The 16,465-nt window shown below is 36.8% G+C and overlaps 1 protein-coding gene and 1 pseudogene across 1 annotated transcript in view; one reads left to right on the forward strand and one right to left on the reverse strand.

Annotated features, from left to right (window-relative positions):
* NDFIP1 (Nedd4 family interacting protein 1) overlaps positions 1–16,465 on the forward strand; it is a 63,205-nt gene that overhangs the window by 24,090 nt on the left and 22,650 nt on the right. Inside the window, exons 2-3 of the mRNA XM_043980158.1 lie at positions 3,487–3,574; positions 10,689–10,819. Of these exons, the coding sequence (XP_043836093.1) occupies positions 3,487–3,574; positions 10,689–10,819 (219 nt within the window). The remainder of the gene's footprint in view (positions 1–3,486; positions 3,575–10,688; positions 10,820–16,465) is intronic.
* LOC122738097 lies at positions 9,847–10,194 on the reverse strand (annotated as a pseudogene).

Raw genomic sequence — 16,465 nt, forward strand, 5'->3', positions numbered from 1 at the left:
GGTCCTCCTGACTCCAGGGCCTGCACTCCATCCACTGCGCCACCTAGCTGCCCCTTACAAAAATTTTTATGGTGAGTTCTTTACTGTCAAGGACAGCTGTACTCTACAGGAAAACAATTGATTAGGAAACATTTTTCCAGCTAGATATATATTACTGAATATATGTTACAATCCCAAAGTGGTAGGTTTTAGGTATTAAGGTGTTTTGTTTTTTTTTTAGTGAGGCAATTGGGGTTAAGTGACTTGCCCAGGGTCACACAGCTAGTAGGTGTCAAGTGTCTGAATCCGGATTTGAACTCAGGTCCTCCTGACTCCAGGTCCGGTGCTCTATCCACTGTGCCACCTAGCTGCCTCTAGGTATTAAGTTTTTGAGTTGCAACTGTGGTACTTGATTCATAAACCTATATACTATGTGAAATTTGAATACATTAGAAGAAAACGATTTTAATTCTCTAAATTTATTTCTCATATAACTTTTTTAACCTTTACACTTATCCTACATTCTCTTGTGGGACAGCTAGGTGATGAAATGGTTAGAATTATGAGAAAATAATTATTAATAATGAATTTCTAGAAAAAATCCAGAAGCTGCTTTCTCCCATTCCCCAGTTTGGGAAGAACCTGCAGTTTAACAAAAAGAATGTAGGTTGACCTTTCTGATCAGCTAGGTGGGGTGGAAACATACCTTGACCACCCCCCCAATTCATGTCAATCAATGGAATTGAATGATGCTAACCAATTAGCTTAGATCAATGTGTGGTGACCCTCCTATACCTGAAGTAGGATGAAAATCCCTGGGGACATGAGAGTTGCTCTTTTACTCTCTTACTTGCTTCTCTTACTCCCTTACTCTGGGCTTACTCTTCCCAGCCTGGGACTCCACGCTGGGTATAAAACTAGTGGGGAAGTTATTCAGACATGTGGTCAAATTAATAATAAATGCTTGCTGCCAAAACTGGTGCAATAGCCTCTCATTTATAAGTAGCAATATTTTAGAAAACCCCAGCCAAGTTCCCCAATAATTTAGGCAGAAAAAGGCTAGTCCCCGATATTTCAAAAGACACAGAATACTGACCCTGGAGTCAGGAGGACCTAAGTTCAAATCTCACCTCAGATACTTACTAGCTGTGTGACCCTGGGCAAGTCACTTAACCCCAATTGCCTCAAACATTCCGTGCCATCTTCAGTTGCCCTGATGTTTATTTTGACACTGGACCCAGATGGCTCTAGAGGAGAGAGTGAAGCTGGTGACTTTGCACAGCCCTCCCTCACTTAAATCCAGTTCACTGAAAGTCATGACATCACTTCCCGATGTCACAGTCCTCTTTGAGAATGAAGGACAAACAACATTCTTTTCTATCGTTCTTCTACTTTCCCAATTCACTTCATCCCCTTTAGAGACAAAACTCCTTGAGATAGAGTCTAGTCACATTTATTTTTATCTTCCCATCCCTATTACTGTGTCTTGTACATAGTATATGTAATAAATATTTGTTAAATTTGAATGAAATGGAGACACTAATCTCACCATAGAGAGATTGTTTTACTTTCCATGGAAATGAGCATTCTGTTATTTTTCAAAAAGATGACATTTTCTGAGGAGATGGTAATATCTTTTTTCAGAATTCTGTTTTTCACTTGTGAGATCATGTGTTTTTTTCTTAAAGATTATTAGGAAACTTCTATCTCATAGTTAATGGCATTGAATGTAAAATCTCTTTAGTCTATGAACTTAGGTAGTTTTTAGAATTATTGTGCAGATAAATTATGCAGAATTCACTAATGTTTGCATCATGGTCATAAAATGTAAATAATGAAGTTTAGAAGCAGTTATTTTTATTTAATTAAGAATTCATTGCCCATCTGGAAGGCAATAGTATTCTAGGATTTAGAACTGGAAGGGACCTCAGAGATGACCTACTCGTCTAAGACAGGGAGAGGTTGTATGCAAGTGCATAAAATTACAAATATTTTGAGGTATTCTAGTTCAGCATATTAAGGCAGTATTATCACAAACTTTTTTGAAAAATTGTCTCATCTTATTGCAAAAAATGGAGGTTGAAAGATTTTACAAGAATGAGAAAGGGGGCAGCTAGGTGGCGCAGTGGATAAAGACTGGCCTTGGATTCAGGAGGACCTGAGTTCAAATCCAGCCTCAGACACTTGACACTTACTAGCTGTGTGACCCTGGGCAAGTCACTTAACTCTCATTGCCCTGCAAAAAACCAAAACAAACAAAAAATTAAAAAAAAAAAAAGAATGAGAAAGGAAAGGTAGATGTAACTCTGGAATATCCTCTGCCTTCCTGGGACTTATTCCACCTAGATCTTGAAATGTTTGCCAGAGCTGTGGGCACGCTGCATGTTCTCACTGCAGAAGCTAATTAAGGTAAATATGTACATTTTTATATGCAGGTTTGCGTCTTGGTGTTCTGTGGAGTTATTGCTTTACATATAGATATTTTTGAGTGTTTTATAAGATTGATTTTTGGTTAAAATTAAATAATTTGGGGTATATCTTGACTCAAGTTTAATGTTAGGCACAGGGTCCCTGGGAGTGGCAGTACTACTACGACTGATCCTGCTTACAGTCGTCTTCACCACAGTTATCCAGAGAAGTAACTCTTGTGGAGAAGGGAGCCAGTTAAAGGGCAGGCAAGCCTCCAACTGAATCCTTAGCCATCATCCTGGGAAGTGACCCCTGTGGATATGCAGCCTAGCAGCTGCTCTTGTACGTGCTGCAGCCCTAGCTGATGCTGACCCAGAAAAGAAGGTTCTTGCTACCAAAGTCTTTGGCATTGTCAGATGGTTCAACCTCAGAAAGGGATATCATTTTATAACGGAAATGACATTAATGAAACAAGGATTACCATGTGCTTTGCTAATATCCCTAAAGACCATGGGACTTTTCCATCTCATCTCATCTGCAGCTGAAACCTTCCATATGTATTATCTCTCACCTTAGAATGTGAGCTCCTGGAAAGCAAAGACTGTGTCTTATTTTCTATTTGTATTCCTAGTGCATTGCACAAACACACTTAATAAATGCTTCATTCATTCATTAAAATGTTTGTGGTTGAATAATTATATGGTTTGACTTTACTTTGAAAATGAGGCTTGTGTCCAAGAATTTGAAATGAAAAATTTGGTAATACTAGTTAGCACTTAGAAATTTGCATCTTGTTTTAAATGACCACATAGAGTGAATAGGAAATAGAGGATTGAGATGGTTGCTTTTAACAGATAGGTTTGGTCTTTCTGTATTTAAGCTTTAGATTGTGTTATTTTTCTGTAACATTTTAAGGTAGAATGTAAAATAAATGTTAACTTAATTCTGGAGAACCTGGCTTACTTGGATCAAGCATGTCGGTATAGGGATAGTGAACTATTCATTTATCAAACATTTAAGCACAGATTATATACAGCATTGTCACTGTATCAGAGAACTTTGAATTACATCATTTGTTAAAATTACATTTGTTTTCAGTTGCAGAATGAGGAAGAGTCTGGAGAGCCTGAGCGAGTTGTTAGTGATGCTCCTCCCCCGTACAGCAGCATCTCTGCTGAGAGTGCAGGTAAATGGAAAAGGACTGAATCGCCTCACTCTTTTTACTACCCAGGAACTTTTCTTTTTCTAATATATCTTCACAAATGATTGCCCTGTTAGGTTTTTGGTTTTTTGTTTTTTAACTGACCTAATTTTTGGTTTGTGACCTTAGGGATATACTTTTCCATTTCATAACCTTACCACATTTTGGCTTAGAGAGGGGCCCGAATTACTTTTCACAATATTAGAGTCATACATAGAATCTCAAAATTGGAAAGGATCAGTTGGTCATCTAGTCCAATTTTTTTGGGGGTGGGGGGTGAGGCAATTGGGGTTAAGTGACTTGCCTAGGGTCACACAGCTAGTAAGTGTCAAGTGTCTGAGGCCAGATTTGAACTCAGGCCCTCCTGACTCCAGGGCCAGTGCTCTATCCACTGTGCCACCTAGCTGCCCCTAGTCCAATTTTTACCTGAAGGAGAAATCCCCAGTTGATTATTATTGGTTCTTTAGAAATCTTGTAATGTTTGACCATGATATCTTCTTCTTTTGATTCTGTATCCTAGGATAGTGGTGTCAAACTCAACTATAAAGGATGTTTATAGGCTGAATGTTGACTTAGAAAACCACAAATTAACTTTATCTATGCTGTATTTTTATTTATTTTGTTAAACCTATCCAAATTTTATATATCTATATCTATATTTATCATATCTATATCTATCTATCTTTTTGCAGGGCAGTTGGGGTTAAGTGACTTGCCCAGGGTCACACAGCTAGTAAGTGTCAAGTGTCTGAGGTCGGATTTGAACTCAGGTCCTCCTGAATCCAGGGCTGGTGCTTTATCCACCGCGCCACCTAGCTGCCCCCCCCCATTATATTTTAATCTGTTTTGATTCTGGGATCACTCAGGAGTTTTACAGGACTTGGAAGTTTGATACCTCTGCCCTAGAAGATTCTAATAATCCCCAGACTAGTTAAATAAAATGCTCTCCTTCCATATATCACCTTCAAGAAATCATTCATTAGCAATAAACTTTGTTTTTGTCTTAGGCACAGAACTTTTTTTAAGAGTTGGAGAGGATATGTACAAAAAAACATAGCAACTCTTTTTGTAGTGGCATAGAACTGGAAACTGAGGGAGTGTTCATCACTTGGGGAATGGCTGAAGTAAGTTATGGTTTATCAGTGACAGAATACTGTTGTGTTTATGACACAATGAAGGGGATGGTTTCAGAGTGTAAGGGCCAAATTTAGTACGGGAAGAGTTAATTGGGTGGCTCACCTTAATATTGAGGTAAGAAAAGAAACAGCCTTTTTCAAAAACAAAACAAGTTTATTAATGGGAACAAATGTAAAACAATTTCTGAATCATAAGTGAGATTAATAGAATTAGAAACAATGTATAAACAATGTATAAATCTCTGGGGTAAAAAAGCCCCAGGCACCCAAACCTGCTTCCAGCCCGGCCAGCCCCAAATAGCTAGCTCTACCTAAAAACAAACAAACAAACAAAAAACCTTACCACACCCGAAATCTGTAGCTCTCAGGAGAATTAGCTTGCAGTTTCTTCTATTTTGGTCCAAAGGTCAAACACCTGCAGCTTCTCTAATTGTCTGCCTTCCTTCCTTCCCTGTTTTCCTTAGAACCCTCTCTAACCACTTCTTTAACTGAATCTAACTGACTCCCCCACAGGAAGGGGAGGGGCAGTTCTTAGTCCTGCTGAGTCTCCAATTGGCTCAGCACACCCACATGGGCTGTCCCCATTATAATCTGGCCAGGCCCATGTGGGCATGGGGAAACTATTAGAGGGCTGCTTGCTTAGTTTCAATAAATGTTCCCTGTGGCCAGAGTTCCTCTTGTTTGTTCAATTGTCTCTGAAAGTATATACCCATCCTCTCTTAGACTTTTAAGCATACATTTTTTCAGTCTGACCATAATAAAGCAAAGATAAGGTTATGGAAACCCCAAATCACAATTAATTCCTTACATTCCCCCCTTTGCTTCATTAAGAAACACACGGGGGCGGCTAGGTGGCACAGCGGATAAAGCACCGGCCCTGGATTCACGAGTACCTGAGTTCAAATCCGGCCTCAGGCACTTGACACTTACTAGCTGTGTGACCCTGGGCAAGTCACTTAACCCCCAATGCCCCGCAAAAAAAAAAAAAAGTAAAGCATTGCCATTAACATATTTCTTAAAAAAAAAAAAAGAAACACAGGGTATTTCCTTGATGTAGCAGTAAAAAATAACAGAATATCATAACCTATGCTAACAAACAATATACTAATAACACTGTAGGAAAGGGAGAAAGGGAAAATTTTGTCCAGAGGGGCAGTCCCTCATGGACTCTCGCTTTGACAATGTCTACAGAGGGAAGGCCTCTGCAGAAAATACATATTACAGATGGTGAATATAATATCGGAAGGAAAAAAACAAAAATGTCTATTTAAAGTCTTCGTTGAGTGTTATGATGCCATCAGGGAATTTGAATTCTGGTCTGGATTCCGGATTCTTATTGTCTCTGGATACTTCCACTTCTTTAGCTGTTGAACTGCTGGATTTCCACTAATCTTTAGTATAGCATTGTTAATGATCAAATTAAACAGTGAGAGTTCTTCAGAATATAACTCATATAGAACAGATTTAAACTTAATACATACAGCATATTACAAGAGAAACCTGGCAAGAATTCTATGAAATGATGCAGAGTGAAGTGAGCAGAACCAGAAGAACAGTTTATACAATAATAATAATATTATACAGACAAATCACTTTTGAAGGACTTAAAAAGGGGTTTGTTTTTATTTTCTTTTTCAAGGGAGGAAGAAAGAGGTGGGAGGGGAAAGAGCAGATTTTTGTTAATTGAAAAAATAAAACTTAGTTTAAAAATAATTGGAGGGGAACTCATAAGAAGTTCCTTGAGGAGTTAAGAGGGAGAGAAGTTGGATTTTTATTAATTGGGAAAAAATTAATTTTAAAAAATCAGAGGGGACTTTAGATAAAGCTATATTTGGAACATAGAAATGAAGAATTAAAAGGATTCTTAGAACAAAGAATTTCAGAGATGAAGTGACTAATAGTCATAAGACCATGATTATCTTACATGAAGGCATCCTCAGTAACATACTGCTTTAGATGGTATCTAAGATTCTTTATTATGACATACATTTCAGTCCATGTTTTTATAAAACTTATTAAAGGCTTATTTTTAATGCTGCTGGTTAAGAGAATAAAATCAAGAATTCAGAATGCTAAAAAGTAAAGTATACAGTCAAGGCTTCAATAAATGCTCTAATTGAATAGAAATTTAAGAGCCTTGAAACTGTAGTCTTTTTTGATTTGTCTATTTCGATTCTATTTACATAATTTTTTTTCATAGTTTAATTAGTCATATTATTTATGATTCATTTATGAAATGGTACTCATTTCTAATGCTTACAGTATATAGGCTTATTTATGATGTTTTATGCTAATAGAATCTTAATAAATTAAAAACTTGAGCAAAAATACAACTTACTGATCATCTCTTACAACACTTGAAAAGGAACAAAAGGAATCAAAACAATATCCAATCTAACCTGGGCCATATTGAACCTCTCATCTTCCCTTATTGAAACATCTCTTTTGAGTTCAGCAAATACATGAGAGGAATAAGAAAAAGGAAAACATCATTTTGTTAGGTCCCAGGCTATTGAGCCTTAGTAGATCCTTCCTCCAAATAGCCTTAACTTGTAATCAGGTGTTCATCTGGCTAGACCAGTCTACTCACACTGGGATTGTGTGGGTTACATGGAATGCTTTTGAAGTTGTTATTGCCACTGTAAGTGAATGGCCAGATACTAACCCTGATTCTTGCTTCCTTTTCCCCTTTAAGTAACTAACTACCTTAGTAACAGGGGAATTTACCAGCTGTCTTCATTTTTGAATGAGGGTGATGACTGACCTGAAATTAGGGGACTGGAAAAAATGTTTGAATAGTGCTTTTTTGGCTAGCCTCATTAAATTTCTATTTGTTTAGGAGAGGCAGAGCAAAACTGAGGCTATCTAAAAAGCAACCAGAGGGCTGCCCCCCACCCCCCACCCCACACACACTTTGATTTATAACTTCAAGCAGTGCTGTAAAATTTTCAGTTGGTTAATGAACAACTGGTTTATTATTTTAAAGAGTAAAAGTCTTTATCTTGACTATCTGGAGTCTTTGAAGGATAGACTGTTCTGGACAACTGCATTTTCTGAATAGGTTAAAATGTATTCCTTTGGGTACCAACATATTTTTTAAATTTAACTATTTTGGTAGGAAATCTTACCAAAATGTAGAGTTTAGTGAACATATTTTAATATTTTCTTGATAACTTAGAGTCTTTGTCATGAACATAAGTTATTGGCTTTTGCTATAATACAGTATTGCTTACAATTACTTTTGAGGTATAAAGGGCTTTTTACAATACATCTCAAATTATTCTGCTTTTTTCTTTGTGCTCTAGTATGTGGACCTTGAGATGGTGTTGGCTAGTTGAGCAATGATTATATTTTTGCCTTTTAAGCAGTGCCAAATATAGCTGATAAATATTGTTGTTAAATGTACAAAAGAATTTAAGGTAATTTGAAGCATTTTATTTAGATGTTTAAAAATGGATTACATGTCTTTTGGAATTGGAAGTAGTTTTCATAAAGGCTATTTATTTTTAGAACTCCTTTCTTTTTCAGATCTCAGAATCTTAGTTCATCATTAAGATATCAAGCAATATATGAATATTGATTTGACATTTTATTTTAGGTAGTATTGTGGATTTTTTTTTAAGGCAATTGGGGTTAAGTGACTTGCCCAAGGACACACAGCTAGTAAGTGTCAAGTGTCTGAGGAGAACTCAGGTCCCTCCTGACTCCAGGGCCAGTGCTCTATCCACTGTGCTACCTAGCTGCCCCTATTGTGGATTTTTGTAGGGAAAAAATCTGTAGCGGAATTTCATTGAGCTTGGCATAGCTATTTAAAATATTTTAAACATTTTAAAGTTGGATGTTTTAAACATGTTCTTAGCCCTGTGTGTAGAAGTTGGATAATTTTAGATTAATTTTTAATGGATTGTGTCTTCAGGTAGAAAAGAATTAAATATTTTATAGAAAAACATACAGATAGTTTTTTTTAAATGTCAGTACAATAATATAAGAGCCAAGCTGCATAGGTCTTGAAACTGTATAGCTTTTCTAATTTCAATAAAGCAAGAGAAAAATTTTAAAAAATGAAAATTTAATCTTGATGAATTGTAGGACATTTTCATTTCCCCACAGGATATTGTAGGAATTTAATTAAGAAAGCATGAATGGGGGCAGCTAGGTAGTGCAGTGGATAGAGCACCGGCCCTGGATTCAGGAGGACCTGAGTTCAAATCCGGCCTCAAACACTTAACATTTACTAGCTGTGTGACCCTGGGCAAGTCACTTAACCCCCAATTGCCTCATCCCCCCCAAAAAAAAGCATGAATGTAGGGAGAGATTAGGTTTTTTAAATAAATTTTTCTTTGAGCCTTTGATAATAAGGGGCATTGATCATGAAGTTTCTCATTGTAAAAAGAGAAAAGAAAGATAATAGATGTTATGCTTGGGTTCCGGGCCTATGTTATCAACTTTTTACATAAAGTGTGGTTCTGCCGGTGTATTAGACATGTCAGATGTATGATAGGTTCATAGATTTGGAGAACATTTATTCCAGATGCTTCCTTTTTCAGATAATAAAACTGAAGCCTAGAGAATTTCATTGGCTTTTTTGAGGTCCTACAGATAGTAATAAAGGTGAGAGTTGAGTACAGGTCTTTTGACTCTGAAGTCATATTAATGTTTCCATATCTATGTGATGATGGCAGTACAAACCTCATAAAATATCAACATGGCACCACGGAAATGTGTTGGATTTGGAGTCTGAATATCTATCTTCAGATCACTACCTGTTTTAACCTTGGATAAGTCCCTTAACCTCTCAAGCTCCTCAGTTTCATTATCTGTAAAATGAGGGAATTGGATTAGATGACTTTAGAAACGTCTTCTAAATATTTTATCTAATAATGACTTCTCAAAATAACATGCAAAATGCATATGCCTACAATTAACAACTATACTGTCATATGAATTTTACCAGTTATTTAAAATATCCATTTTTTATTGTAATGGAGGAAAAACCATAATCTTCTAAAAAAAAATTTTCTTTTTTCCTTTAGTATGTGGTATTACTTTTTTTTTTTAAGGTAAACCAACCATTTTATTTTCCTCTGATTAGTTCAGGAATTTTGATAGGCAGATAGATCTTTACATTGGCTTCGGAGGGTGTCTGGGGGCAGCACCAGCAGGTCTGAAGCGGGGTGGGGGCGTTCCATCCTTTTGTGTCTCATGAGACCAATTCCTCACTAACTTGCTGTGGATCATTCAACTCACACAGTAATGCAGTTTCACATACAGTTTGGGGAGCACATAAGAGTCAAAAACACTGGCCTCAGAGATGTCTCTGACAGCTGTGGCTTCCACGATGTTGCGGATGACAAACTTCTTGATGACCTTGTCCTTGGGCATGCAGCGGGCACAGTTGGTGCAGCAGATGGGCTGCACGTGGCCGTGGCCCTTCTTGGCGCACCCGTTGTTCCTCCTCTTCTTGGTCATCTTGTAAGTCAGAAGCTGAAAAAAGCTGTGGTATTACTTTTATACATTAGGTTAGCTTGTTGGATATGTTTTTCTTTAAGCTAGGGTTTTTTTGTTTTGTTTTGTTTTGGTTTGGTTTTGGTGAGGCAATTGAGGTTAAGTGACTTGTCCAGGGTCACACAGCTAGTGTCAAGGGTCTGAGGCGGGATTTGAACTCAGGTCCTCCTGAATCCAGGGCCGGTGCTCTATCCACTGCACCACCTAGCTGCCTCTTCTTTAAGCTAGTTTTAAAAGTAGCTTGCATTTTGAAAATTACAGGAAATAACCCTGGAATAAGTTGCTCAAAAACACAACAGGGAGAAGATGATCTTAGATTCAAAATTTATTTTTTGATGATCTATATAGAAATCATTTAAAAATCATACCCATTGAGAGAATTCATGGCATAAGCAATAAATATGCTATCTTAAGCTCCTTTTCTGTATATGATTTTTTTTTTTAACCTTTCTCTACAGCATATTTTGACTACAAAGATGAATCTGGATTTCCCAAGCCCCCTTCTTACAATGTGGCTACCACATTGCCTACTTATGATGAAGCAGAAAGGACCAAGGCTGAAGCCACCATCCCCTTGGTTCCTGGGAGAGTGAGTATTGGACATAATTATTGTTGTGTAGGACTTACATTTATTTAGTTAGTTATTAGATATGAGGAAAGCGATTACTAAAAATACTAGTAATTTTTTAAAAATTACGGCCTTTTAAAAAGAATGGGCTTTCATCTCTTGTTATTAATGATGATATAAAGAAAAATAGTGGAACCAACAAGGGGAAATTCTTTTCTGGATCGAACTTTCACCATGAAGGAAGACCTAGTTGCTGGCCTGGCAATGATAGGGATCTTGGAAGGATGTGATTAGTCCATTCTCTAGTTTGTGTTAGAGAAGGAAAGAAAATCTGAGCATAGTTTGACATGCACCCATGGTTTTGAGAAATCAGATTTTAAAGGATACAGAAGAAAAATAGACTCTGAAGTAGTAAAATTATTTAGGAGTAGTAAGACCAGGAGGGATGTGGGAGATGCTCAGTGATAAGATTTGGAAGACATAAAGGGGAACAGTTTCAATGAAAAGGAAAAGTGGGATGTGTCTGAAGACCAGCCAATCTGGATTTAAAAACAAAATGTACTGAAGAATGTAATGTCCAGAAAAAATGAAATGTACAGTAGACTGGGTAAAATAATGAATATTAAAATGTGTCACAGTGCTATAAAAATAGTGTCAGAGTTGCTCAGTCTCAGAATGACCCAAAGCCAGTAAGGAAAGCTAAGACAACTAAGTCTGTCCTTCCTTCCTTCTTCCTTTTTTTCTTCCAGAGCTGTTCCGGTCTACTTTTTTTTTTCTGCCAAGGGTAACAAATTTTACACTGAAAATGATATAACAAAATAGATTAGCAATTAGTTGATGCCCAAAATAAGGAGAGAATTTGGCTACCCCTGATAAATTCCAGTTACCTAGTTCAGATGAACTACATTGTCAGGTTCTGAAAGAATTGGCCACTTGATCGTTGAACCAGAAAGATCACAGGAAAATGAAAGCTGTACTGAAAAATTAGAGAAACAAATGTTATGATGTTCAAAAAGTAGAACAGACTATAGGCCCAGTGTGTTTGACTTTAGTTCATGGGAAAATTTTAGAACAGTTCATTTAAGAGATGGTTGGGGAACATCTAGACAAGGAAGTGGTGATTACAAGTAGTTATTCTGACTTCCTCAATAACAGGTATTGCCAGTCTTATTTCCTTCTTCAATGGGATTCCAGAACTAGTAGATGAGGGGAATATTATGGATATAGTTTACCTAGATTTTATCAAAGTTTTTGATAAAATATTGCGACTGTTCTTATGGAAGAAGACGGAGAAATATGGATTAAGCAATAATATAGTCAGATGGAGTCAGAGCTGATTGGATGGCTATACCCAGAGAATAGTTAAGGGTTCAGTGTCACTGGGGTTAGAGGTTTCCAATGTAGTACCCCAGGAATTCATGTTTGGCTCTATGCTTTTTAATATTTTTATCACTAGATAAAATTTATGTTTTATTTTATTGTATACGTTTTAAGATAATACCAAACAGTGGATAACAGAGTCAGCATCCAAAAGAACTTTGATGAGCTAGAACATTGGACTGAGTAAGAAAAATTCAAGAGGGGTTGCTAAAGTCTTGCTCTTGGGTTCCAAAAAAAAATCAGTTTCACAAGTATAAGATAAGAGAAAGCATGGTTATATAGCGATTGAAGAAAATCTGGAGGTTTTAGTGGACTGCAAACTCAGTATGAGTCAACTGTCATGTGGCAGTTAAAAAAAAATTAATAGAGTCTTAGATCGTATTAAGAAGGGCATAATTTCCAGAAACAGATATATGATAATCCCATTAGATAATCCCATGATAATCTTTCATTAGACCTTATTTGAAATATTGTGTTTTGGGTACCACATTTTAAGAAGGACATTGATAATTTATAGAGTATCCAGAAGAAGGCATGCAGGATAGTGAAGAATCTTGAGTCTGTGTCCCACGGGGATCAGTTGAAGGAACTGTCCATAGTTAGCCTGGAGAAGAGAAGACTGGGGTGAAGGGGAGGAAGGCCGGGCAGACATAATCACCATCTAAGTATCTGAAGGGCGGTCATGTGTCAGAGGGATTAGACTTGTTCTCTTTGGCTTCAGTGGTCAGAACCAGGAGCAGTGATGGCCTGCAAAGTGTGAAAGCTGCAAAAAGACAAATTTTTAAGCTCTATGTCAGTGAAAATTTACTGAAGATTAGAGCTGTCTAAAAGTAGAATGGGCTGTCGAGGTGAGTGATGTCCCTTCCTTGGAGCTCTTCAAGCAGAGGTTGAATAACCTCTTGGTGGCGGGTAAATTACAATGGAAATTTCTTTAGTGTGTGGGTTAGACTCAGTGGCCATTGAGTTTCTTTCCAACTCTCAAATTCTGTGATTCTGTGAAGTTGTCAAGGCAGTTATTTTTGGGAAAGGATTTTGTTTAACATCTTTATAAGTAAGACAAAAGACTCTTGGCTGTCTGCACCCTATTGGATTCATAGATAAGTTTCTTAATAAAAGAATACATACAAATTTAATAAGTAATTATATTCAAATGGGCTTAGAGACATTTAACTCTGGAGGGAGGAAGGGAGGGAAGCGCTAGAGAGAGAGAGAGAGAGAGAGAGAGAGAGAGAGAGAGAGACTACTTGTTGTTTAGGTGGACTAGTAATTATCTTCATTTTTTTCTAGAATCTCTTTAACCTGCTGGGGGTAGTTAGGTAGTGCAGTGAATAGAACACTAGGCTTGGAATCAGAAAAACTCATCTTCATGAGTTCAAATCCAGCCTCAGATATTTACTAGTGATGTGACCTGGACAAGTCACATAACCATGTTTTCCTAAGTTCCTTATCTGTAAAATGAGCTGGAGAAGGTATTGGCAAACCACTCCAGTATCTTTGCTAGAAAAATCCCAAAGTAGGGTCATGAAGAGTAAGAAATGAGTGAAATGAATGAACAACTCTAATCTCCTTCTTAGTACTCTCTGATGGTTGGAGCCAATATCATACTTTTTACATTCCAAGCTCTATGTCAGATCTGAAAGGTCTGAATATTGTTTTCCTTTTTTAAAGGAGTAAGACAGCTTTGAGTCAAGAAGATCCAGTCATGTTAATTTTTAAAAAGCTATTTTGTCAGGACATGACTTATTGGTACCCTCTCTCCTGATACTTATATTTCTGGCAGGAACTGAGTCAGGGAGGAACAAGTTATTTTGTTCTCCATTCTCCATAGCCAAATGGTAATGAGATGACTAGAGCAGCCAGAAAGCTTTTACCTCAAGCTGTTCAGTACTTATGTGGAACAGGATCAGCTGCTGCCTAACCTCAAGTTTGTGGGCTAGAGTGAGTTGAAAGGCTGAGATGCCATTTTCAAGCAATTCTACTGTAAGGATTTCAGCTGGGTTTGGGGGTTCATGACAAGAATCTCTCTACAAGATGAAAAACTAGCCATCAACCCAAATGATTCAGTGTAATATAAAAAGGTCCAGATCACCCTGAGTACCCATTAATATGAAGGCATCTCTGAGAAGGACATTACCTTCAACAGTTTCATTGAACAAGTAGCCTTGTCTCTATCACCTTTCCCTTCCTCCATCTTCCTCTATACTTACTTAAATGCAGATAGCTGACCTGGCATAGAATGGGTGAGTGAGAAAGCACAGGAAATACAAGGCATTGAAGCTGAATCAGTGATTGTACCCAGCAGGGGGAAATAGACACAGGGCTGTGTTGCAATATGAAATATTCTCTTGTTCTGAGCACTAGAATGAACATATGTGTGCTAGAGGGGTGTGTGCTAGGATCTCTGATTTCATTTGGGGGGAAAAACCCTTTACTGGTGCATGTTGACATTTTGCTTGAGTACTGGGAAGTTAAGTAAATTGTCAATGGGCATATAGCTTAGTGTATGTCTTGGAAGCAGGACTTGAATTCATGTCTCCTCGACTCTTAAGATTGGCCTTTTATAAAACTCTTATATGCTATGATGCTGCATCTTGGTTTCCTTTTATAATCTGTTATAATAGTTGAATGTTCTAATAGTTGTTTAGTAGTGCCATTTTGGCTATATTTTGAATTAATAGTGTTCATGAATAGATTTTATATGTTTTAATGAAATCGATGTTTTTAAAGATTATTGGAAATAAATTACTCGTAGTAAGTTGAGCTTATGGAATTTTAGGGCCATAGACATTATTTTAGTGCTAAAAAAAGATCTTAATAGCTCCTGTCTATATCCATGAAGAATTTGGGACCAGAAAGGTGACAACATTTAAATAAGAATTTGGTGGCATATACAGTGATTTTTATTTCAAAATTTGATAGTGAGGAGACTTTCTGATGGAGTATTTCATCTCTTATTTGAAATCTTGAAGCTAGGTAATACCCCAGTGGTATTGTGGTGTACATTTGTCATTATTATTAATGGTATTTAATGAGGACCTGTTGGATATCAAGGGAATTCTGAAAGATGAAGGGAGCATGCTTTTAGTTCTCCAGATTTCATCCAAGGGGGAAAGATATGAATAAAGACATGGATTTAGGAAAGTATAAAAAGTTTGGCTCAGAAACAGTTTCCGTAAAGAAAATAAGATTGAAGATGTAGATTAGGTCCAGATTTATGAGTGGGAGGAGGAGGCAGACCTTGGATGCTAGATTAAGTAGTATGGATTTTATTCTCTAGGCAATGAATAGTTGATGAATACAATTAAATCAGAAAAGGGAGAGATGAAACAGGGAAACCATTTTAGGAGATTATTACAGTGTTACTAGGAAACGAATTTTGAATTATATTTGAAAATTTTTGATGAATTAGTCAAAAAATAAAGTAATTGGATGGGTAAAGGCTTATTTATCCTTATCTGAAGTTAGAATTAACCATTCTTATGGTTTTGAATGTTCTTAAATAGTTCTGTTGAGTAAGTATTGAGCTTACTCTGCAAATGAATTTTTAAATGGAAGCTATTCTTAGGAAGAAAGCTATGTTGAAGGAGATGGTATTAATGGTACCAACATAAACTTTAGTTTTGAAATATTTTATGTTTTAAAGAATGGGAAAGCTGTGATTTGGGAATAAGATGATAGAAGTTATTTTGGACCTATATACTAGGTCAAATAAATCTTTACAGAATAAACAGTTGGAAGGTACCTCAGAGCCCATCTAGTACAATTTATACCTGAACAAAGTCCCATTACAGCATATCCAATAATTTGTCTTACAGTCAAGGCAGCCCATTCTATTTTTGCATAGTTCTATTTGTTAGGAAGTTTTTCCTTACATCAAGTCTAAATCTGTCCCTTTGTTAACTCCGTTTTTTTCTCTCAAGTCCAAGAAGAACAAGTCTAATAATCTGTTTTCCTTGTTACAGTCTTCAAAAACGGCTCTCATGTTCTCTCCTGAATCCTCTCCAGGCTAAACCTGTCTAATTCCCTCAACTGGTCTTCATTTGGCTTGAACTTGAGAACTTTCATTATTCTGGTCAACCTCTTTTCTGATCATTCTCCAACTTTGCTAAAATGTGGAGATCTGAACTGAACACAATACTTATGATGTGATTTGACCAAAGCAGAGTACAGGACTATCACCTCCTTAGTCCTAGACACCATACTTCTTTTAATGTGGCCCAAGGTTACGTTGTGTTTTTTCCTAGTGTTTTTTGTTTTGTTTTTGAAATGTTTTTTTTACAATTATAT

The sequence above is a fragment of the Dromiciops gliroides genome, chromosome 2 (assembly GCF_019393635.1).
Source record: "Dromiciops gliroides isolate mDroGli1 chromosome 2, mDroGli1.pri, whole genome shotgun sequence".
In the NCBI taxonomy this organism is placed as follows: Eukaryota; Metazoa; Chordata; class Mammalia; order Microbiotheria; family Microbiotheriidae; genus Dromiciops; species Dromiciops gliroides.